The sequence below is a fragment of the Humulus lupulus genome, chromosome X, assembly GCF_963169125.1.
Source record: "Humulus lupulus chromosome X, drHumLupu1.1, whole genome shotgun sequence".
Classification (NCBI taxonomy): domain Eukaryota; kingdom Viridiplantae; phylum Streptophyta; class Magnoliopsida; order Rosales; family Cannabaceae; genus Humulus; species Humulus lupulus.
Window position 1 is genome coordinate 72,143,527 of NC_084802.1, and position 25,602 is coordinate 72,169,128.

At 46.5% G+C, this 25,602-nt stretch overlaps 2 protein-coding genes across 2 annotated transcripts; one reads left to right on the plus strand and one right to left on the minus strand.

Annotated features, from left to right (window-relative positions):
- Nucleotides 1–13,347: 13,347 nt before the first annotated feature.
- LOC133805943 (uncharacterized) lies at nucleotides 13,348–14,584 on the minus strand. The gene is made up of 2 exons (XM_062244090.1): nucleotides 14,222–14,584; nucleotides 13,348–13,911 (listed from the first exon to the last, which is right to left on the minus strand). The coding sequence occupies exons 1-2, from the start codon at nucleotides 14,582–14,584 to the stop codon at nucleotides 13,348–13,350; spliced, it is 927 nt and encodes a 308-aa protein (XP_062100074.1).
- A 5,281-nt stretch (nucleotides 14,585–19,865) lies between these two features.
- LOC133804909 (transcription factor bHLH143-like) lies at nucleotides 19,866–23,550 on the plus strand. The gene is made up of 4 exons (XM_062243015.1): nucleotides 19,866–20,111; nucleotides 20,450–21,113; nucleotides 21,292–21,445; nucleotides 21,552–23,550. Exon 4 carries the CDS (start codon nucleotides 21,569–21,571, stop codon nucleotides 22,634–22,636), a length of 1,068 nt encoding a protein of 355 aa, XP_062098999.1. The 5' UTR covers nucleotides 19,866–20,111; nucleotides 20,450–21,113; nucleotides 21,292–21,445; nucleotides 21,552–21,568; the 3' UTR covers nucleotides 22,637–23,550.
- The last annotated feature ends 2,052 nt before the right edge of the window (nucleotides 23,551–25,602 follow it).

The window sequence follows — 25,602 nt, forward strand, 5'->3', positions numbered from 1 at the left end:
TTTTATATGCTTATATGTTATGATATGTCTTCTTATGTTTCATGGTTATGGTTTGCCCTACCTCAAATATTAGACAGGGGACATAGATGGGTTATCATAAACCTACCATGTGATCTAACCTACCTCAGATATTAGAAAGGGGACGTAGATGGTTTATCACATGTTTTAATGGCCATTAATAGTATAGTCTTATATGATGTACGTCTTTATAGATATATGTTTATAGCTTATAGTTTATGTGTATGATTATGTTCCATGCTTGTAGTAGATTTTCCTTGCTGGGCATTAGGCTCAATCCTTTATGTTTTATATGTGCAGGAAAATAGCTTTGGCGGCAGGAAGGTTCTTGGCAACTTGGGAATGTGTATTGAGGGAGAATAACATCGGTGGACTGCGTGAATGATTCGAGGATGAAGTTGCTTTTTAGTCTTTTAATTATGATTTCTATGTATTTCTGCATCTAATTGTGTAACCCATTTATTTAAGTTATGTTATGTTTTTATTTTCAAAACAATGGGATCTCATATCCTACTTTGAATTTTATGTAGTTTAACATTTATTTTACAAGTTTTAATAAAGTAATGTTTATTTCATATGTACATTTTCTTAAAGATTAGTGTCTATGTATAGTAGTCATTAATGGTCCAAAGTCTAGAGTAGTTGGGTCGTTACAAGCCATTTAGCGGGAAAGTCACAACGGGACCTAGTACTTGACTCGAGGCAAGTCAAGGGGTATTTTAGGTATTATATATTTATTTGGGTTATCGGGTTATGAAAATAAATAATTGGAGATATATTTGAAGCTAGAGAGTTCAGGAGAGAATATTTGGGAAATTTACCAGTTTGCCCTCGGGGACGTTTTTGGTACCCCGAGCCTCGGGATTAACTTAATTAACTAAGGTTAGATAAAGCAGAACCAAGGAAAACAGTAGAAACTCCTAAACCGACTCTTTCTTCTCTCTAACTTTAGCTTCCTCTAAACACTATCTTTCTCAAGTTAACCTTTGAAGATAAGGAGGGATTTTGGGCTAGGAATTTCCTGAATTGAGGCTAAGGACTTGGGAATTAGCTCAGCAACTACTTGGTGGATTTGTTCTTCAGTAAAGGTAAGCTTTTAATTATGGTTTAGCATGTGAATTTTGGGAACTGTTTGCTATTTTAATAAGTTTATGAGCTTTTGGGTTTCAAGGATTGGAGTGTGATTTTGATGAGTTTTTAAGCTAGTTTTCCTATGGGTTTTGTTGTTGGGAGTATATTAGAACTATTGTGATAATTAAAGTATGTTATTGGGATGGTTTTGGGTTGAATTGAGTGAGGTTTGGCTGCTAGAAATGGTGAGTTTTCTGGGTTCGAAGGGGTCGGGTCGTGGCTCTATTCTTGGTGTGTCGTGGCCCTCTAGAACAGATGGGAGCCAAAGTGAAGGGCGGGCCGGGGCATGGGGAGTGCTGGGCCGCGGCCCGTGTCTGCTATTTAGGGAGGCTGGGCCTCTGGTAGGAGGCGGGCCGCGACTCTTAAGGGCATTTTTGGCTTTGAGGAGGTTTTAGGTGCGGGAACCTAACCTAGGGTGCTCAGGATCGATTCCACTACTGTGTTTGGTGGAATTCGATCTTCCAAAGGCAAGAACTTGGACCGAAAACCTTTATTCATTTATTATTGATGGAATCCCTTATCTTGGTTGTGACTAGGTGTACGCTAGGGCTCGGAAAAGGGATCGTGTTCAAGGGTCATTTCTCGTAATCAGAACGGTTGGAATTAAAGGTAAGAAAATCGCACCCGGTTATGAGTCTATAATGGGACTAAGGGTTCCCTATACTTGTATGCATTATTGTATGATGGTATTATTCCATGTGAATATGAAACAAATGGCCTAAGAGTGTTGGAGTTAATATTGGCGCATAGGACGCGGCTCAGCCATTGGTAGCAAAGGACAGCTTAATATTCACTGAGCTCGGTTTAAGCAGACCGGAGTCAGTGGGGTAAACAGAGGGTGCGACCTAAGGGCGTCGACCCTAATAGTTATATGACTAGTTATTAACGACGATTGATGAATTTGTTATACTGAATGTCTGATTATGTGAATGTTATGGATTGATGAGTATATGGTTATGCTTTATGAGTTATCTGAGTACATCAACATTGTTTTTCCACAAAAGCATTAACCCTCCACCAAGGTTCCTCCTAGGAACTTCAAAAACCATAGTCAAAATGCAACAAAGTTTTAAACCCATTTACAGACCCTGTACAAAGTTTAGTTTCTATTATAAACAAAAGAGAAGGTTGGTGTTGCTTGACCAGGAGGGAGAGCTTTTGGAATGTTCAAGGACTCCCTAATCCCTGAGCATTCTAGTTAATGAGACTCATTTTTTTGGGCCACCTGTTCATCTTCAAAGGGGACTGAGTCAGTAGTGTCTTTGGGAGTCATGGCACAGGCTCTTTTGAGGGTGGGGTAGATGCTTCCTCCAACAACAATAGTTTGTTAGGTGAAGAAGGGTTGCTTCATACTAGGTGCTTCCTTAGCGCGAACAGCATGAGTAGGAGGGGTTGTGACAATAGGGGTAGCTCTGTGAGTGACAGGGGAGGCCTCAACACTAGGGCTAGAGGCAGGGTCATGAACAACAAGACTAGGAAGGGTTGTGACAACAAGGGTTTCCTGAAGGGTGTTGGGGTTAATGAGAGAGGGGACCATAACAGATGAGGCAACTAGGGTTCGAAATGGGGCATTATGGAATGAGGTCGTGGTTGGTGGGGCATTACTTGGTTCAGGGGGTAGTTTACAATATACTAGTGTATGACATCTTGAGTGTTTGGCATGGTTTGTGTAGTGGTAGTGGGGCCTGGTGTGTACATTGGTGGGAGTGGTGGTAGTGTGTGAATGGTAGTAGAGGGGCCAACTTCATACATAGTTGGAAGAGTGGTCATAGAATAGATGGTAGTTTGGGGATTTTCTTCAACTGTGAAAACATGGAAAACAACATGCTTATAAAAAGATAAGATAGAGGCCCTAAGATCAGAGGTGTAAGGAAAACAAGGATCATTTAGGGAGTCATCACATCCCTGTAGGTATTTGACATAGTAGGAGTAAGTGTGATCAAGCATACCACAATAGTAACAAAAGTTGGGCAGTCTTTCATATTTGAATTCTAGGTGATTCACTCCCTGAAGGGTGGGGAAAGTTACACACATGCTCCTCTTAATGGGTATATAAACACCAACCAGTATCCTAAGTCTCATAAAAGGACCTTAGGTTTCCTTCATGGTGGATTGATCAGTTGAGCCAATTTCGGGGATCGTTTTCCAAAGGGAATGTGGTAGAATTGAATCTAGAATGGGGCGAAATGCAAGTGGTTTGGGTCAGGGATTCTGAACTATCAGGATGACCCATGACTATGATACTTTGGTCAAAATGCCATGGGTGGCCATCTAACACTCTTTGCCTATCTCCTTCACATCCAAATTGAGCCAGGAAAATATCGGGGGCATGATCAGTTATAGCTACTGGAAAACAGGTGGGCCAGATTTCAATGAGATGATTTTTTATAGGTTCTTTCCTAAAGGATCGAATGGTGAGGAGACGAAAGACAAGGTAGATGGGATCGTTGATGGAGGTTCTGGCAGGGGTTTCGACAAGAGCATGCATAGTTTCTTCATCTTGTTCAAGGGGTTAAGGTGTGTGTTAAATTACTCAAGAAATTATCCATATTAGATGACCCAGACATCAAATAAATTCAACAAGATAAAATTCCCAAATTAGAGGCGAGTAAACAACAGTTTGACAAGTGCAAGATGAGAGTTATAAGAAAATACCACAAAACATAGATATATGGGAAAGAGACATACTGTAACCAGCACCTAGATAATGAAATGGAGATGATAGCAACTCAATTGCAATTCCATAGACTAATATCCTAAAACTAGGTTTAATCGTGATAAAATCCATAAGAAAATGTGAACGACGGTGCTCTAGGAAATAAAACTAGAAAAGGAAGAAGAGAGATAGACGGAGAAAAAAAAGGAAAACTTCATAGAATTAATTAAGAAAAGAAATGTAAAGAAGAGGAGTTAATGCTTGATAAGAATATGATATGATTCCGAAAGGGAAATTTCATGTTATATGCATGATAACTTAGTAAAAATTTTAATATGTCAACATAAGTTACTCTTATCCCCATTTCCTACCTTGGGCCCGAGACGGTGGTCCAGGCCCACAGTCTGGGCAATTGGATTTGGGCCCAGCCCAGGCCCGCTTAGCAGGGGAGTGACCGGGAATAATTGGCCTAAGTGTGGGTCCAGACCCGGACGGTGTCCAGGAAAGATGATCCAGGACGATCGTCCGAGAGACGTATAGCCAGTTGGGGTTACGGTCGAGGCATACGCAAAGCGTTCCCAGAGCCTGGTAAACGAAGAGGGACAGAGGTAAACGAACCCGGGTCAAGCCCTCTAGGTTGGCAGGAAAAGGCTTCCGTGACCCTGAAGCTGCCCCATAACGCGTGGGGGTTGTCCCCACTTTTCACCTGTGGAAAAGGCCACCTCGGGATTACACGCCGTTGGTTCAAACCTACGCTGCCAGTACACTGACTGACTTTGTCCCCTGAATCTGCCTCGTAACTCGGAATGCCTAGAGAAAAAGCCCCATTTTGTCAGGAAAAATATAGGTCTTGGGCTGCCCCAGTGGGCCTTAATCAATCTTCGTCTTTTGTATTTTTATCCTTTGTATTGGGCTTCCGACAGAGAAGCCAAAGGTATTTATATCCTTGTTGGGCCCGGGTCAGCCCGGCACTAGGCTGTGAGCCTATAAATACAGGTGACAGAGCACTGGAGAAAGGATCTCTCTTCGACTTGTACACAGGGACTCTGTTGAAACATAGAGAGAAACTCCATTGTAAAAGACTTTCCAAGCTCTAATACAACTGTCTCGTGGACTAAGGCTCATTAACGCCCCAACCACGTAAAAATCTTGTTTATACCTTCTAAATTCCGTATCATTAATCTCGCTTACTTTTCATTAATATAGTTTCCGAAAATCTCGGTAAACATTTTGGTGCTTTCATTGAGAGCCTGAGAAAGCTAGTGCTAACGTCAAACCTCTACTACAATGGTGAATACAAGACACGCCACTTTCGACCCTACTAACCCGGAGCAGGGCAATGGAGAGCCGTTGCCTTCCCAGCCTCTTCCTCAGAATCCGCCTGAGAATGCTCTTCCTCAGACATCTCACCTTGACGAGTCACAAGACTATGAGGGTGGAACAGAGTACGAGGAGGAATATTATGAAGAGGAAGAGAACGAGGGGGAATACAACAACGAAGCTGCAGATCCCGAGATCCCAGGGGGAGAGCCCAACCAGCAGGACCTGGAGGTGACTAGACTGAGGCAGCAAGTCCTGGACCAGGAGGCCAGGATTGCTGAGTAGGCAGAGGCGCATCGGCGGATGCAAGAATCCCTCCAGGCCCTGCAGGCATTCATAGCTGCGCAGGGTCCGGCGAGCAATCTCCCAACTGGCCCGCTTCCGAGAGCTCAACAGCCGCTTCGCAAGCCAGAGCCGGAGTCCCCAAAGACGTGAGGCCAACCCCTCCCTGGGAATAATTTCTTGAGCCAGCCCCAGGAAACCCAGACCGGGAGAAAAAGAAGGCCCGGGGAAAGACCCGAAAGAAAGACACCCGCGTCGTGAATGCCGAGACCCGTTCCCGGCCGCTCCCTAGGAAATAGAAGGTGCGACCCGTCCCAGGGCAGGGCCACCCGACCGATCCGCAGGGGACGCGGCCGCGGGATGCGCGACCCAGCACGCCCCAGGGCGAGACGGACGGGAAAGGTCTTTGCAACCCAGTGCCTCGGTGAACAAAAATCGCTGAGAACGCCCACGCAGCGAAGAGCGTCATGCCCTTAGTTCAGGGGACGACACGTCCTGGATAGACCTACGCGAAGGACTGAACGCTCGGAAAGAGCGGGCCCGTAAGGAAAAGATCCTCCCCCGAGGTGGCGACCTTAGGAACAACATCAACGACAGGAGGAATGAAAGAATCCCCCTAAAGGATGGCACGGCCAGGCAGCTCATGGAGCAGCTGGCCGCTCTGAAAAAGGTCACAGACCATTTGGTCCGCAAGCAGGAAGGAGTAGATAACCGACTCCGATGAAGAGGACAAAGAGCCTTGTGCGAGGCACTTCCTGGATGCTATGCTCCCCAAGGGGTTAAAGATGCCGAGCCTCACCGCCTATACCGGAAACACCGACCCCAGGGATCATCTGTCCCAGTACAACCGGCTTATGACCGTGGCCCACATCAGTGATGACGGCAAGTGCCTCTGCTTTTTGATCACTCTAGGTGGTCCCGCCGAGGAGTGGTGGAAGAGACTTAAGTCGAGATCCATCCAATCCTGGTCAGGGCTGCAGTCGGCGTTTCGCAAGCAGTTCGTGGCCGCCATGAGGATGGATATGCAAATCAGCGCCCTCACCAATATTAAACAGCTCCCCGCGGAGACATTGAGGGCCTACATCCAGCGTTTCACTGAAGAAGCCTCCAAGACTAAGGTGGACGACGGACAGCGCCTGGTGGCATTGCAGTCCGGAATCCGGGCCGGGTCCCCTCTCTGGGATGACATGCAGCGTAGCAAGGCGGCTACCTTGGAAGAATTCATAAGGAGGGCCCAAGGATTTATCAACTGGGAAGAGGCTCAGATCCAGGCTTTCGGATGGCCTCCGGCGCCACAGCCCGGTGCCTAGGTGTTCCCGGGGTACGGGGTGCAATTCCCAGTGCAATCCTACGTCACGCCCCTGATCGCCCCGAGATCGGCCGTTACGCCTGGGGTTACCTACACCCCTACGGTGTACGGTTCTGCCTCTTCAGGGTATGCCCCAGTCCAGTCTGCCCACTTTTCTGGATATGGAGCCGCGCTAGCGGGTCACAGCGTCGCTCCCGTCGTGGCCCAGCAGTCACAGGCGGGAGTAACAGAGGCAAGCGTAAACCCCTCCCGGGAAAGAGATCTAGCAAAGGCCAAAATCGGTCTTAGCCGGCTAAGAAAGGAAAAAGGGGCTATGAGCCCCAATATTCATAATACACCAATCTAGTGGACACCAGGGAGAACATCTTCCTGGCCACAGAGAGGGCAGTTCACAAACGGAAGCCTAGCCCCATGTTCAAAGGGGGGGAGAAATCCGAGGGATGCCAGCAAACGGTGCGCCTACCATAAGGATGTGGGCCACACGACCGAAGAGTGCTGGCAGCTTAAGGATGGGATCGAGATTCTCATCAAGCTGGGGCATCTCCACCAGTGGGTCAGGATGCCCGTGGGAGTCCCGGGCCTGTCAGCAAGTCCCGGACAACCCGCGGTTCAGGGTGCGCCCAGGGCATATATGCTTTCGGGAGGGTATGCGCAAGGTCCGACGATGCAAACCCCTCAGGGGGCCCCCGTCGCGCAAGCACCCGGCCCTGGAATGCCTTATCCATCCGGGACGGCACCCCCTCGCATGGATAGACATGTGGCCACCATCTCGGGCGGACCTCACCTGGGAGGGCCGTCCAGGAACGATCAAAAGCGCTACCTAAGCAAGCTCAACCATGATCAGGAGGTGTGCGCCCTGGTCCAGTCCCCGGCTCAGCGCCCGAAGTTGATGAACCTCCCTATCACCTTCACGGAGGATGACGCCCACACCGTCCATTTCCCGCACCATGACCCGCTGGTCATAGATGCGCAGATCGCCAACAAGTTGGTGTCCCGCGTGCTGGTAGATGACGGGAGCTCCGTCAGCATCTTGTTCAAGCCCGCCTTCACCGCGATTGGCTTGACTGAAGCAGATCTGGCATCGTGCCCAACCCATATCTACGGCTTCAATGGAGACGCGTTACTCCCCATGGGGAAGATCCAGTTGCCCGTAACATTGGGGAGTGAGTTGCAGCACTCGTTCAAGTTCTGCACCTTCATAGTGGTGGATTGCCCCACCGCTTACAATGTCATTTTCGGCCGACCCGCATTAGTCGAGTTCGGGGCTATCACCTCCATCCGTCATCTTTGCATGAAGTTCCCCTGTGACAACGGAGGGGTGGGGACTGTCCGGGGAGATCAGAAGAGCGCCCGGAAATGCCACCACGTGTCCGCCCGGCCAATATACATGGTCCGGGACGAGCCCTTTGAGGACTTCATCGACTCGGTTCCTCCCCCACCTGCTGAGAGAGTGATCTGGGAAGAAGATGACCTGGACACAAGGATAGGAGATGACCGCATCCTGGAGCCCGTGGACGAGATTGAGGAGGTGTGCATTAGCGACACCGATCCGGCCAGGATCATCCAAGTCGGGAAAAATCTGCCGGCAGAGGTCCGGGCCGCCATAATCGCCCAAGTTAAAGAGAACCAGGATATTCTGGCCTGGTCTCACTCGGATATGACGGGGATCAACTGCAACATCATCTGCCACGCGTTGAGTATCGACCCAAACGCGGCCCCAGTCTGCCAAAAACGCAAGCCATTGGGAATGGAGAAGGCCGAGGCCCTCAAGCTGGAAGTAGAGAAGCTGTCATTGATCAACTTCATACACGAGGCTGTATACCCCGTGTGGCTGGCCAACCCCGTCCTGGTGCCGAAACCGAACAGAACATGGAGAACGTGCATCGATTTCACGGATCTCAACAAGGCTTGTCCGAAGGATTGCTTCCCGCTTCCCCGAATCGACCAAATGATGTTAGCGACATCCGGGTACGAGATCTTAAGCTTCATGGACGCTTACTCCGGCTACAATCAGATTTCCATGCATGTGGAAAATCAGGAGCACACCAGTTTCCAAACCGATAAGGGAATATACTACTACATCGTCATGCCCTTCGGACTGAAAAATGCCAGGGCAACCTATCAAAGGCTTGTTAATCGAATGTTCCCGGCCCAGCTAGGGCGAAACATGGAAGTCTATATCAATGATATGCTGGTCAAGTCCAAGACATCCGGGAGGCATTCAGACGACCTGGCCGAAGCTTTCGCAGTCATTCGGAAGTACGGGATGAAGCTGAATCCCAAGAAATGCACTTTCGGCGTGGCCTCCGGGAAGTTCCAGGGCTTCATAGTGAGCTTCCGGGGAATAGAAGCCAATCCGGACAAGATCAAGGCACTGGTTGATATGCCCTCACCCCAGAAGCATAAGGACGTACAAAGTCTGACCGGGCGGATAGCCGCCTTAAGCCGTTTCGTCTCCAAGGCCACGGACAAGCACATCCCATTCTTTAACGTCCTTCGAGGAAGCCAACGTTTCGAATGGTCGGTCGAATGTGAAGAAGCTTTTCGAAAGATGAAAGAGCACCTGGCCCAAGCGTCGATCCTGGCAAAGCCGGTGGACGGGGAACCTCTATACCTATATCTGGCAGTGACCGAACACGTGATCAGCGCTGCATTGGTACGGGAGGAGGAAAGGACCCAAATCCCGGTATACTACGTGAGTAAACGATTATTGGGCACTAAGTCCCGATATCTGCTAATCGAAAAGCTAACTTTTTGCCTGCTAATGGCGTCCCGAAAACTCCGGCCTTACTTCTAGGCCCACGCCATAAAAGTCCTGACCAACCACCCCCTATGACAAGTGTTACAGAAGCTCGAGTTGTCGGGAAGCCCCCTAAAGTGGGCCATGGAACTAAGTCAGTTCGATATAGCCTACATTCCTAGGGTCTCCATCAAGGGGCAAGCCTGGCCGACTTCATCGCGGAGTGTTCCGGGATATCCCAAGAAGGCGATCCCGTGGTCCCCGCGGCGCCCGTGTGAAAGGTGTTCGTGGACAGGGCCTCGAATGAGAATGGGGTTGGGGCCAGGATCATCTTGGTATCACCCCAGGGACACCAGTTGCAAAAAGCCCTGTGTTTCCAGTTCAAGGCATCGAACAACGAAGCTGAGCACGAAGCCATGCTGGCCGGGCTGCGCCTGACCCGGGAAGTAGGGGCCATGAACCTGAAGATCTACAGTGATTCCCAGCTGGTCGTCAAGCAAATCTCGGGGGAATATCAAACCAAAGGAGAGAGAATGGCATCTTATGTGACTCAGACGAGAGAGATGCTGCAGGCATTCAAAAAGCACTCCATCCGCCAAATCCCCAGAGAGCAAAATGTGTTCGCGGACACACTAGCAAAGTTGGCCACCGACGCCGAAGCAGAATTGGCCGGACTAGTCCCCGTTAACCATCTCCCCATCCCAAGCATCCAAACCCCTACGGTCAACACCATTGACCACTCCACATCTTGGATGGGACCTCTTATCCGCTATCTGACAACCGGTGAGGTGCCACCAGACAGGGCCGCGGCCAGGAAGCTTCAGTACCAGGTCCACCGATATGTCATGATGGATGGAAAACTCTATCGCCGGGGGTTGTCCATGCCTTACCTTAGGTGTGTGTCCGGGAAAGATTAAGCGCCATCATGCACGAAGTGCACGAAGGCTTTTGCGGAGATCATACAGCCGGACCCAGTCTATCTAAAAAGACCCTACGCCAAGGATATTTCTGGGTGACCATGAAAAAAGATTGTATCGACTACGTCCGCAAGTGCGAACAGTGCCAAAGATACACGAAGGTCCCGCGGGGCCCGCCAACAGAGATAACCTTAATGACTAGCCCCTGGCCTTTCGTGGTGTGGGGGATCGATCTAGTAGGATCGCTCCCGACCTGGAAAGGAGGAGTGAAATACGCCATCGTAGCCGTCGACTACTATACCAAGTTGGTTGAGGCGGAGCCATGAACACGATCACTTCGAAGAAGGCCCTGGATTTCATCATCAACAACATAGTGTGTTGATACGGCTTCCCCTACAAAATTGTATCCGATAACGGGAAGCAGTTCGACAGCATCCACTTCACAGATTTTTGTGAGAGACATGGCATCGTCAAAAGCTTCTCCGCGGTCGCCAGGCCCTAAGCAAACGGGCAGGCGGAAGCCGTCAACAAAATCTTGAAAGGGACGTTAAAGAAAAAACTCCAGGCCTGCAAAAGCAAATGGCCTGAAGAGCTGCCCCGCGTGTTGGGGGCCTACCGGACCACCGATAGGATGTCCACCGGGCACACTCCTTACTCCATGGTCAATGGATGCAAAGCCGTCATCCCCATCAAAACGACCATCCCGTCTCACCGAAGAGACACGTATGATCCCACCCAGAACCACGCTTTACTCCAGGAATCACTAGATCTCATCGAGGAGATTCGGGAGGAGTCGCAAGTATGGCTAAAGATGTACCAAGGCAAGATCGTATGGCATTTCAACTCAAAAGTAAAAAGCTGAAGGTTCGGAACCGGCGACTTAGTCCTGCGAAGAGTCTTCCCTGCTACTCAAGATCTAGGAGTAGGGGTTCTGGGCCTGAATTGGGAAGGGCCATATGAGATCCAGCATGAAGTGAGCCCCGGGACGTACCGCTTAAAGCGGCTCGATGGCCCGGAAGTCCCAAGAGCCTGGAACGCGGAAAATCTCCGTAAATACTATCAGTAGTCAGGAGAACGTGTTCCAATTTTGTATTTTCGTTGTAAATAATGTACGCCTAAGGGCGATCCCTTGAATAATAAAAATGGCGTGTGCAAAACGCCATAAAGAAACGTTATCAATCAATGAAAATCTTACTCAAGTGACCTCAGACCAGTCTCCGCTCACTTGTGGGGGGTATCCCGGGTATGAGCAAATACCAGGCGGGGCGCAAGCCTCGGGTTAGTCCCGGCCCGGACCGACGATGTTCGGGGGATATGAACCCCGTGGGACCAAGCCTCAGGCTAGTCCCACCCCGGACGAACGATGTCCGGGGGTATAAATTAAAAGGACCAAGCCTCAGGCTGGTCCCACCCCGGACGAACGATGTCCAGAGGTGTAAATTAAAAGAGGACCAAGCCCTAGGTTGGTCCCACCCCGAACAACCGATGTCCGGGGGTAGAAATTAGAAGAGGACCAAGCCTCAGGCTGGTCCCACCCCGGACGAACGATGTCCGGGGGTATAAATTAAAAGAGGACCAAGCCTCAGGCTGGTCCCACCCCGGACGAACGATGTCCAGGGATATAAATTTAAAGGACCAAGCCTCAAGCTGGTCCCACCTTGGACGAACGATGTCCAGGGGTATAAATTAAAAGAGGACCAAGCCCCAGGGTGGTCCCACCCCGGACGAACGATGTCCGGGGGTATAAATTAGAAGAGGACCAAGCCTCAGGCTGGTCCCACCCCGGACGAACGATGTCCGAGGGTATAAATTAAAAGGACCAAGCCTCAGGCTGGTCTCACCCCAGATGAACGATGTCCGGGGGTATAAATTAAAAGAGGACCAAGCCTCAGGCTGGTCCCACCCCAGACGAACGATGTCCGGGGGTATAAATTAAAAGGACCAAGCCTCAGGCTGGTCCCACCCTGGACGAACGATGTCCGGGGGTATAAATTAAAAGAGGACCAAGGCCCATGTTGGTCCCACCCCGGACGAACGATGTCCGGGTGTATAAATTAGAAGAGGACCAAGCCTTAGGCTAGTCCCACCCCAGACGAACGATGTCCGGGGGTATAAATTAAAAGGACCAAGCCTCAGGCTGGTCCCACCCCGGACGAACGATGTCCGGGGGTATAAATTAAAAGAGGACCAAGCCCCGGGTTGGTCCAACCCCGGACCAACGATGTCCGGGGGTATAAATTAGAAGAGGACCAAGCCTCAGGCTGGTCCCACCTCGGACAAACGATGTCTGGGGGTATAAATTAAAAGGACAAAGCCTCAGGCTGGTCCCACCCCAGACGAACGATGTCCGGGGGTATAAATTAAAAGAGGACCAAGCCTCAGGCTGGTCCAACCCCAGATGAACGATGTCTGGGGGTATAAATTAAAAGGACCAAGCCTCAGGCTGGTCCCACCCCGGACGAATGATGTTCAGGGGTATAAATTAAAAGAGGACCAAGCTTAGGTTGGTCCCACCCCCGGACGAACGATGTCCGGGGGTATAAATTAGAAGAGGACCAAGCCTCAGGCTGGTCCCACCCCGGACAAACGATGTCCAAGAGAGAAGAGCATCCGGTATGCCCCAGGGCAAGGTCGTGGCCTGCGACTGGCAGAGTAAGGGATCCAAGTTTCGCGGTAAACTCTCTGAACCCTGTTGGCCCAGGCCATCAAGTTTTTCAAAGTTAAAAGTTAGGCGGGTAGGACTGAGACAATTTGACAAGCTAAAGTCAGAGTGGGTCTAGTCCAGGCCGTTGGAACCGGGACCAAACCCTCAGAATCAGGCATGCACGGTGATAAAAGGAAATTTCTAAGAAATAACAGAAATAAGATAAACTGGAGGAAGCAATACAAATTGTCTTGGACGCGAGCACGTCCGAAAAATTTATTACAAAATTATAAAAAAGAAAGAAAAAAAAGGCAAGGTGAAGATCCGGGCCTAGGCTTCGTCCTCCAGAAGCTCCACGTCTTCCTTCTCCTTGGCCTCGAATTCAGCCCTCTTCGATTCTGGGTCGGGAAAGATCAGGAGGTTCATGCTTTTGTCCTTGCGCCAAGCCATGTAGATGGCCTCCTCAAAACTGACATGCAGCAAGTCGTCCGCCTGCTCCTTTCCGCGGCGGGCCTCCTCATGCGCCGTCACCTCCTCACGAAGAGAGCTGTCCAGCTCGCGGACTCGAGTCTCCAAGTCTTGGATCTTCTCCCCATCCCGGATAGACTGAGCCGCAGCCGCCTCCAGAAGGGCTGCCCTCTCGTTGGCCTCGGTTTCTTTCCGAGATAAGGCCTCCTCGAGCCCGGCCTTGACTCGGTCGAACTCTGCGCGATCCGCGTCTGCCTGAGCAACCGCTTTTCTCAAAGTCTCCCAAGCCTGGGCCGTCTCCCTGGCCAGGGCCTCCTTGGCGACCTCCCTTTGATTTACGGCCGCCTCCAGCTCCAACTGGAGTGTCTCCATTTTCATGGCCGCCTCGGCCACCAGGTCAGCATTCCGATGGGACAACAGAGCATCCTAGAACAAAGCAAAGTTAGAGGAATCCTTATAAACAAATGAAAAGAGGGAAGAAAAACACACGAAGTAAACTTACTGCGGTGGCCTGATGGCGGAGAGCCTGGGAGATGAACAACATGTCCGGGTTGGCGATGGTGGCATACTGCTTGAGTTGGAGGTTAGACATGGTGTTCCCCACCTGGTCCAATAGGTCCGCCGCAAAAGGGGTCGTGTCCTACCCCAACTTAGGGTGAAAGCCCGTCTCGGCAGCTGGCCGATCCACGATCGGCTGGGGCACGCTAAAGGCCGTCGGGCGCTCAGGGAACTCAACCTGATAACGAATCGTCAGGGCCTTGTACGTCTCATCTCTCCAATCCCGGCCACTCTCCCAGGTCTGGGAAATTAGCCGGAACTGCTCTTCCTGCAAGACGGCTTTCCCCTCCTCGGGTAGTGCCGGATGTATTGGGAGGGTCGGTAATGCGGGAATCTCCTTCGCGGCGAGGCGGCTTTCCCCGTGTGACTCACCGGCTGAGCCAGCCTGCCTCATCCGGGGCCTCTTTTTCCCAGTGTCGGCCTCCACAGCGGCCAGGTCCAAGGCCCTCTTCCCGGAACTCCCGCTTACCGCGGGTTCCGGCTCCAAATCGATCACCGGGGGTTGGGCAACGCTGGGGACGGCAGCCGGGTCCATGGCCATGACAGGGACCGCGGCTATTGCACCCTCGTCGAGTCGAGGTTCCGCCCCTGGCGTCTCCTTGTTGAGGAGGGGTCCGGGCCCGGCACCTTTGGATTCTTGGCAGCCTTTTTGGCCGCGACCTTGGCCGCCCTCACGACCCGGGCTTCGAGGAGTTGCCTCATCTCGTCCACGGGGGTAGACATGTCGGAGTCTCCTGCAACAAACGCAAGTGAAAAGGAGTTAGTACAATTAAACGGGAAAATTGAAATCAAAACTAAGAGTGACCCGGGATGAACCCTCATCTAAGTCCCAGACGTGACTCAACTCATCCAACGCGAAAGAGTAGACTCGATCCCCCATGTCGTCCGGGTTCAAGAAATTCCCATACTGAAGGAACCCGGACAAAAACATGAGAGCTTCCGAGCCTACAGGAACGGGAGACGAAGGTCTCATCTCCCCGTAAGCCCCGAACGCGGGGCCTCGAAGTGTTAGCCTATCCCTAGCTAAGTCCCCAACTTGGGGAGCATAAGTTAAGATCAAAGGTGAGTTACCTCGCCCTGATACGCTAGCCCTGGGGGTACCCGTGTTCGGCAGGGCCTCCTCGAAGAGGGCTTCCAGCTCCTCTGAAGCGGCCGCCTCCGTCTAGGCCAAGTCCCTCTTCCGCTTGGCCACGTCCGCTCGCACTGCAGTCTCCACCTCCGCGATATGCTCCAGGGCCAGCTGCTCCCTTATGACGGCAATCTTCTCGCACTGGATTTCCCTAAGGTTCGGGATGACGATAGTCTGGTGGGCCGCGAGCATCCCAACCAGTCGGAGGTTGTCCGTGTTGATGTAGCCTCCTACGCCCAGGTCTTCTGCGCTCAACCCGGAGTAAAACCTCCTCCGTTCCAAGATGAACTGGGTGAGTGGAGTCTGGGCAAAGGGTCCTGCCACCCGAAGTAACATGATGAGAAACAAAAAAAAAAGAGAGAGGAAAAGAAAAAGAAAAACTGGCCAGCTAAGGGTCGGGGAAGTACTTACCCACTCGCTAGAAGTCCAGCAGCAGCGTAGGGTTCTTCTCCACGAGGAACCCGAACGTCATGAACCAGTAATGTTGGACGTCCGGGAGATGCTTCCAGGAGCTTGTGGGAGCGGAGTAGCTACCTCACGGCTTCAGCCTATAGAAGCCATCCAAGGTCTTGTCCTTGGCATTGACCTGCGGTTCCATCTTGTAGAAGTACAGGATTTCCGTGGGGGTCGGCTCCACGATCTCCTTCACGGCGCAGAAGACACGTCATCCCACAAGCAGTCGGTAGGCTTGAGGTAGAAGCTGGAAGGGTGCGATTCCCATGTATGTCAGGAACCGCACGAAGTAGTCGTGAAGCGGGAGTGTGGCACCCGCACTGATGTGGCCAGCGCTCCAGGCCCCGAACCCTTCCACAAAAGTATGCGCCCGCTCCTCTATTCTGGCCAGGCGGTTGTGGAAGAGTCCGGGAGTGGACTCTATGCCTAGGCGTTTCTCCAGGACGTACATCATCCGGTAGTTCCGGAACAAGTTCGGCAATGTGTCCATCTCCCATCTGTTGCCTTTGGGGGTCTGGGACCCGAGTAGGGCGACGGGGGCCCTGTTGACTTCCTCCTCCGAATGAAGGGTGACGCCCATTTTCATGGCTAACGATCTGGGAACAAAGAAAAGAAACCAAGCAGTCAATACCAAAACCCAAGAAAGTCAGTTAAGGTATGGGGGGCCTCCTACGGACTGCTTGGAATCCCCTACGGATCAGGTCCGGGTTCACCAGAGAACCACGAGACCCAGATCGGGAACGAAGAATGGGCTACTAAATAGGCTCCACCGTCTGTCTAGGAAGCATCTGGACCCGGAGCAACTCGGACCAGGGAGCCTTCCTAGCACTATTCCTAAGCGTAAGCAAGTTCTAGCAGCCTAAGCATATGAACGAAAAGACAGCCTACGTTCATGTATTTACCAAGAAGGACAGAAAGATTTACTGTGAATAGCTGGCCGTGAAAGATGGTGGTTGTCCGACGGTATGGACGGTAGAATCTCGTTCTTGAACTGGTGAAGGCGAAGGTGCGGACACTGGAACTGTTGGAAAGAGGCAACGGCGCAGAGTGAGCAGGCGGTGAAAGATGTCGTCGGTGATATCGGACATAAACAGCTCCTCAGTTCTTGAAATGGCTCGAGAGTGTAAAAGTTTCAAATGAATGTCTGAGGAGTATTTATAGAGACCCAAATCCTGGTCTCTAATCCAGCAGATAGAAATTCCCCCATCGGACGGTCCAAAATCGTGCAGGGGAATTAATGAGCACTCGAGAGTTGGATCCTCACCATTTCAATCCAACGTCCCAGGAGAGGCGAATGTCAAAGGTCGCCCCATCCTATGGTCCACCTCAGCGCAGAAGCATTAATGAAGGACCCCCGTGCGGATGGGACGCTTCGAAATCCGTGTTGACGCACTAACCTAGGCCTAGCAACCCTTGAGGTGGTTAGGTGACCTTTCGAGGTCAAGTGCCATCGTTGCAGCAGTCACTTGGCGACACGTGTATCCCTCGCCACGAAGCGGGACTTCAGTAAACGGACCCGGACATTGGTAAATGGTCTGGGCTCTGCGTGCGCCTAGCGTCACTGCCCTTTGCCACGAACCCACGATTCTAAGTAGGAACTAGAAAGGCAACCGTGGAGTATCCGGGAGCAAGGAAAGCCTCCACCTCGCAAACCCAGGCGAAGGCTTGGGGGGTAAATGTTATCCCCATTTCCTACCTTGGGCCCGGGACGGTGGTCCAGGCCCATAGTCTGGGCAATTGGATTTGGGCCCAACCCAGGCCCGCTTAGCAGGGGAGTGACCGGGAATAACGGCCTAAGTGTGGGTCCAGACCCAGACGGTGTCCAGGAAAGATGATCCAGGACGATTGTCTAGGAGACGTATAGCCAGTTGGGGTTACGGTCGAGGCGTACGCAAAGCGTTACCGGAGCCTGGTAAACGATCCGGGCCTGCGGTAAACGAAGAGGGACAGAGGTAAATGAACCCGGGTCAAGCCCTCCAGGTTGGCAGGAAAAGGCATCCGTGACCCTGAAGCCGCCCCATAACGCGTGGGGGTTGTCCCCACTTTTCACCTGCGGAAAAGGCCACCTCGGGATTGCACACCGCTGGTTCAGACCTGCGCTGCCAGTACACTGACTGACTTTGTCCCCTAAATCTGCCTCGTAACTCGGAATGCCCAGAGCAAAAGCCCCATTTTGTCGGGCGAAATATAGGTCTTGGGCTGCCCCAGTGGGCCTTGATCATTCTTAGTCTTTTGTATTTTTATCCTTTGTATTGGGCTTCTGACAGAGAAGCCAAGGGTATTTATATCCTTATTGGGCCCGGGTCAGCCTGGGCCCAAGCCCAGTGCTCCTGTGAGCCTATAAATACAGGTGACAGAGCACTGGAGAAAGGATCTCTCTTCGACTTGTATACAGTGACTCTGTTGAAACATAGAGAGAAACTCCATTGTAAAAGACTTTCCAAGCTCTAATACAACTGTCTTGTGGACTAAGGCTCATTAACGCCCCAACCACGTAAAAATCTTGTTTATACCTTCTAAATTCCGTATCATTAATCTCGCTTACTTTTCATTAATATAGTTTCCGAAAATCTCGATAAACAGTTACTATCCCAAATATATGACAATTTTAATTTTTTAGACAAAAATACCCCTAACATTCAAACACCCATTTTCTCTCTCAATCCGAACTCTCTCTCTCTCTAACATCTCCATTCTCTCACTCTCTCTATCATTCTAATCTTATAGATCTCGAAAAATACCAAAATTTAAAAATAAAATCATCTGAAACTGACATTTGAGTGAAAAAATATGAACCTCCAAAGTTTTTGTCAAATTTCAGTGCAAAGCATCGACATTGCATCGAAAAAGCATCGTTCTGGCCAAAAGTCAAGTTTTCATGATTGCATCGCAACAACATCGAAACACCATCGAACAAGCATCATTTTGGCCAAAAAATAAGTTTTTCATGATTCCATCACAAGAGCATCGAAACACCATCGATTTTGCATCGAAACACCATAAAAAAAGCATCTAAATTTCATCAAAATGATGCATTTTCGATGCAATTTCAATGCTCTTGCATGAAACTTGATTTTTGGCAAAAATGATGCTTTTCAATGCAAAATCAATGGTGTTTCGATGCAATCATGGAAACTTATTTTTTGGCCAAAACGATACTTTTTCAATGCAAAATCAATGGTGTTTTGATGCTGTTGCGATGTAATCATGAAAACTTGATTTTTGGCCCAAATGATATTTTTTCGATGCAAAATCGATGGTATTTTTGGCCAAAACGATGTTTTTTCAATGCAAAATCGATGATGTTTCGATGCTATTGCGATGCAATCCTGAAAACTTGATTTTTTGCCAAAACGATGCTTTTTCAATGCAATGTCCATGCTTTGTACTAAAATTTGACGTAAATTTTGGAGGTTCATATTTTTTCACTCAAATGTCTGTTTTAGATGAGCTTTTTTTTTTCAAATTTTGGTATTTTTTTCGAGATCTAGAATATTAGAATGAGAGAGAGAGTAAGAGAATGAGAGATGTTAGAGAGTGAGAGTTCAGATTGAAAGAGAGAATGAGTGTTTGAATATTAGGAGTATTTTCGTCTAAAAAATTAAAATTGTCATGTATTTAGGATAGTAACTTATGTTGACATATTAAAAAATTTGAGTAAATTATCATCCATATAATATGAAATTTAACTTCAGAAAAACATTGATTGTAAACCGCCACAAATTGGATGAACAAAATATTGGACTGGTACCAAACGAGAGACGGTTCCACATGCCCTAGCGGATGTTCTAGAAAATCTCCTTTACACGACTATGAATTTAATCACTTTGTATGGCCGCAAATCCTATTTATTCTTAACAGATCAATATTTGGAGGAAATAATAACACCACCAAGCTACTTAAAACCAAACTAACCTAAACATGGTTAAGTCGAACCGAAGGGAGATCGGTTTATTATGGGTCAACAATTGACCTAAGCCGAAGGTAAGGATAAAACCACCCGGCAAGGGTCCACCAAAGAAAGAAAGAAAACTCTGCTCTGGGGGTTGGGCTGTGCTGTGCTGTGCTGTGCCTCATCATTGTTCACTAATATCTTGCGTGCACTCCTCACGCACGGATCAACCATAAAACCAGCTTAGTACCCACTTCACTCAAGAAGAGATGGCTCTCTTTTTAATTTAGTCTTATAACCAGGGACCTTTTCGTCATTTTAACTTCCATATAACCTCAACCTCTGTGCACCCTCGAAGTTTCGCCTTTGCTTTGCACTCTTTCTTCTCACTCTCCCTCCTCTGCTTCCTTCTTCGTCTCATTTTTTTTCCCAAAACCCTTCTTTTTCTGATACTGTTCCGTGTTCTCCGATCTGGGTCGTATTTTCTTCTTCTAAACCACGCTTTTTGGTTTCTCTGCTGATCGAGTTCATTGTTGAATGCCGTGATAGTTTCCTACTCTGTTATTTGCTTTTGCTTTCTTTGGTTTCTTCACTGTACGTTGCAGCTTCTCTTATATTTCATGTGTTTCGGCTTCATTTGTCTCTTCTGAGTTTTCAGTTTTTTCTTTTCACTAATTGTTTCAAGTTGTTTTTCAAAGTATAATCTCTCATTTCAATTTCTTCTCCGAATTTTACAGCACCCTTTTGCCATATCACGGTTTTGTTTGTTGCTTCGTATGAATTTTACTTAACTTTTGTTTCACTTAGCTAATTGCACCATGGATCTATTTGTTTCATGAGAATTTGGTATAAAACAGTTTGTGCTGTCCTTCTGTGAATTGCAAATAAGAAATTGTTATTTTCATCTGATACTGTTGAAGATTTCGTTGCAGGATTTTTTAATAGAGGTTTTGAGGAGAGGGAACAGTGGTGGAGATCTATCTCTACTGTATTGTGGGTTTGCATTGAACAGTATGCGGTGGTGGATGACTCTTTCTGTTGATGTTTTTCGTAAAGTCATCTCTTTGAACTTGTATTGTAGAGTTATTCTGTAAATTTTGTCTTTCCAAACTGTGTAATTTTTTTTCATAGTCTTCTCAAGCCATTTTACAGCGTTGTCTTCACATGGGGTCCAGGTTTTTCATTGTCGTTCCTTGTTATGTCCGGCAGATTAGCTGAACTAAGCTACAACCCTTTTCTTCTCTAAACTTAGTTTGCTGATTGTTTAACTTTAGATACACAAACTTTCTTTTGCTTCAGTTTCCCTTTTTAGATCTTTTTATTTCCCGTTGGTGCTTTGGTGATATATCGTGTGGAATTTATCTCTTCGTTCGGTTTAGTTGAATTCTGATTTGCGTCCTGCTACGGTTTTAGAAGTGTTGTCCTTGGAAGATTGTGGTTTTCTTCATATTTGAAGGGATTTGGGAGGTAGTGATGGTGTGCCAAGCAGCGAGCCAAACAAGATTTCGGGCATTAAAACACGAAAATGGGATTGCTGGGAGCGCCACCATAATTGTTAGAGTTATAGCATGCTTTCAACCCCTCCAGGATTGCCAGGTTAGTGTTCAAAGATAATTCTATCACTGTTAACCGTTGAAGTTTAAATGATGAGAATTGGCTGTTTAAAACTGATTTGCTTTCAACCGTTGCGTTTATATTTTGTTCACATTTGATGGTGTTTATAAAAAAAGCTAATAGGGTATCTGCTGCGTTTGTTTTTGGGATGTTTTTGCAGGCTGAATATTTTCGTCATTTGCTAAAACCTGTAACGTAGATGAATTAACGTTCGCGCTTTTGTGTTCAAGTTAAGCTGGAGTGTTTAGTTATTTTCCTTTTTGGTTCAAAGAAAGAGAGTAATCAGCTAATCTAGTTGTACATACTTCCTTCTGGTATGTTTTACCATCCTTTTTGCGAAACTTTATTCCCAATTTTTCTGTATCATTTTTGTAATTTGTTAGATTATGGTATTTATGGCTTGTATGAATTATCTTGTAGGTTTTTGTTTTAGTTGGATGGGTCAGGATTGCAGAACCTGGAATTCTCAGTTGCACTATAATTTGCAATCACCCTATTTTAATTCCTTGGGTTCACCAGTGGACTTGGGGCTTTCTGGACATATGAACTCAGGAACTAATAAAATGACCATGAATGGTACCTTGCTGACAAACGCATTGTCAGGGGCTGCTCAGGTTGGCCAAGCAAGTGAACCTCATGGTTGGTTTTATTGTTTGCCCCATTACAGACAGGCCTTTGTGCCTGCTTCAACATCTGGTCTCAAAGAGAAACTTCCTTCATGCCACAATGAAAGTTGTGGGGAGACCCTGAAACCTAATGTAGAATCTGGATGTGCTTCACGGAGATTCTTTGTTGTTGATCAATCTGGGGATCGAACAACTTTAATTTTCAGTTCTGCAGCAGGAACATCGGTTCATTGCTGTGCATCTTGGAAGCAAGATCCCAATGGCACTTGTAATATTAGTGGAGAAAAAAATGGAATTGAACTACTCTTGATAAATATGTCTGAGCCAGTTCTAACCAATGAATCTCATGAAAATAATGAAACTGGCATAGAAAGTGAGATGCACGAAGATACAGAAGAACTCGATGCCTTGCTTTACTCAGATGATGAGGATGACTTTGATTCTGCAAAGGATGATGAAGTTACTAGCACTGGTCATTCTCCGAGTACAGTGACGGCTCATGATACAGGAGATTGGTTCGAGGGAAGTGCAGACGAAGTTGCTAGTTGTGCTGGAACAACTAAGAAGCGGAAGCATTGTGATGAGAAACCATCGCATATGGACGCTGCAAGTTCTGCGAGACCCTGTAGATCCGCTGAGTTAGAGGATGATGCAGAATCTAGTTGTGCCAACAACAGAAGTTCTGGGTTGAGAGAACTGGATTTCTCTTCCACTAACAAGAAGATTCGAAAGGAAAAAATTCGTGACACTGTCAGCATTCTGCAAAGCATAATTCCTGATGGCATGGGCAAGGATCCCATCGTGGTTCTTGATGAAGCTATCCAATACTTGAAAATGTTAAAGCACAAGGCTAAATCTTTTGGGCTTGAGTCTCACTGAGTTTCAGTTCCTTTTGTGTGAGTGTTTTGTACTTGTAGTTTTGACATTAGCAGTTCTCTTCGATTTATAAGTATATAAAGGGAGGTACGATCTGAATAAGTTGGGTACGTATTAATATTAGCTATTGTCTACACGAGTTTCCAGTGTTAAGATGATATGAGATACGCATTTGGTAAAGAGGAAGCTTGAAACCCTCAACATGTCTTTTCGTCAAATGATTACAGTGGAACTTTGCCAACTCTGGCTTCATCACCGTCATATATGGACTAGAATGATAAGGTGTTTTATGTTGTGATAAATGGTGCTGATCATTTCTCAAGTCTCTGTAGTAAAAGAGAAAGTTGCACACTCTCACTTGTGCATGGAAGGTAGTTCTCCAGTCAAAAAAGGATTGGTTTAATTTGATCAAAGAGAACAGAGAGAGTGGTCAGTGGCGCACGGCCCCCCTCCCTGTCTTGGGGTCCTCATTGTTCCCTTGCTTGGCATGGCACCCTTTTGGTATTTTCTTGTCAAATCTATTTTCTTTCCTTTTTTTCTCTGTAGTGGGGTTCTCTTGTTTTCCTGATGTATCAAAACTTTGCAAAGAGCGAAACTACTTTCCACTTTCATCATGCAACTTGTGAAGAAGGGCCTTTGCCTTTTCACCTAGTTTGATAGCCATTTTAGTGCAAAGAGAACAAACTATGAGAATCTCGTTTGAATGTATAATTGGTAAGTTTGGTTGCTGGAAAACTCTCTGTATAAGGAAAAAAATGTTTTGTACCCAAAGAGATGGATGTTATTATGGTTGTGTTCGATAACTTCTTTAGTTCTTAGTTATTGAGTTGCATCTGTTTGTTTTAGTGAATACTGGTTTTTGTCCTTGTTTTTGTTACAAGGAGATGTGTGTGAGATAATCTTTTGTTGGGTTGTGATTTAATTTTGCATTGGCTTTATCTTCGGCCGTATATCTCTGTACTTACGTCGCATGCACGCCTTTATTTTATGAGATAGCGATGTATGTATTTTGATTTTTGAAAAAGCCTTGAATAATTATTGTTGTAAAAAGAATACAAAAAGAGTAAAACGACGGTGGATTGAATACACATAAAACTGGCTGGACAGCTTGACGAGGGGACCACGACACTCACTGCCTATATTACTATTATTGACATTGTGAGTAGTAGGCAAGCATTCCTTCCTGCATGATACGCACCAGCACTAAAGTTGTCTAAGCCTTGAGCGTGTTCAAATAGAAACCTCTATACATTAACGCTATCATTAGTACTGATTAAATCTTTATACTATTATTTGCTTTAGGCATGTAAGTGCGGCGGACCGTTCTGTTTTATTTATCTGATTTAACTTTTTTTTTTTTTTTTTTTTTAAGACACATTAAATTATAATTTTAGAATCCACATTCAACTTAAATATTATTTTTTTTATTGTAATCTTTATTTTTTTTACACTTTGTATCAATTACACCTTCAAATATTTTATTTTGTTATTTTTTATTTTAAAATTTGCAAAAGTAAATACAAGAATAATGATAAATTATATAAAATATAATTTTCAATATTTACAATTATTTCATAGAGTAATTGTGGAATAAAAAATTATATAAATCTTATACCTAAAGTCTATTTAGAATTAAAGATGTTCTAACCCAGGTATAAAATGTCAACTTTATGTACTATACATATATATAAGTAGTATGAGAGAATTGAGTTAGAGTATAGAAGAAAAAAAAGCTTTCAGGGCGTGGCGGCCCCGCCCTGAATTTTGCCCCGTTTTTACCGAGGCAAAGACATCTCGTTGGGTCGGGACCCCGCCCCGCCTCACCGCTCCATTTTGACATGCCTAATTTGCTTTAGTATCAAAATATATCTTTCATTTTACAAATCAGAATATAAACACACATCCAACATAATTTTGATAGAATTTATTTTTAATATAATCAAAATATTCCAAGAGAGAGAGAAAGGGATATTGACGGCATAAATACATAAGTTCATGCGTGTGTTGCACTTAAATACCTAACTTATTTTTTTGACAGACCGTTACTTTTTTCCGTTAAGGAGCAAATACCAAATTTTTTAAATATATATATTGACGACATAAATACATAAGTTTATGTAACTGTTGCACTTAAATATCTTAACTTTTAATTTTTATAGCATAAACAATAATAAAAAGTTTAGTTTTAGAAAAGAAAATATTTAAATCCTAAATCTAATTAATACAAAATTAACACCTAAAACATTAAATTAAAAATTAAAAAATAATTTTTATATTCAGATATTTTGAAAAATTCAAATTTAATTTAAAAAAAAATTTAATATCTAACATTTTTCAAAAAATTTAAATATATATAAAAAATTAAATAAGATTTGTTGAAAAATCGTAGAAATTAGAAATAATTGTTTTTAATTAAATTTGAAATTTTCAAAAAATATAAATATAAAAATTATTTAAAACTAGAAATATGAAAAATTATTTTTAAATAAGGATTTTTAAAGATCTTTGAAATTAGAAAATAATGTTTTTAATTAAATTTGAATTTTTTAATTTGAATTTAATGTTTCAAGTCTTGGTTTTGTATTTCAGATTTAACTATTTACTTCTTTAAAATTAGATTTATTTTATTTTATTATTTATGCTACAAATACTAAAAATTAAGTATTTAAGTGAAGCAATCATATAAACTTATGTATTAATGCCACCAATCTCCCTAATTAAAAAGTTTGGTATTTACTTTGTACGCCCTGATTTTCCTACGGGCTGATTAGCGAGCTGAGATACGGCCTAATCATGACTACCACATGGACATCCCCAAGACCGGAGCTGCCATCGTAAGGTCCTACCTCCTTAGCTCGAGATAACCAAGGGTTCGCCAAGATTGCTCAAGGACTGAGTCTGGACTCTGAAGGCCGCAGGTCGGGGTAAGCATCCAGCTCGTAGTACGAGCTGGAGTTGGAGGCTGAGAC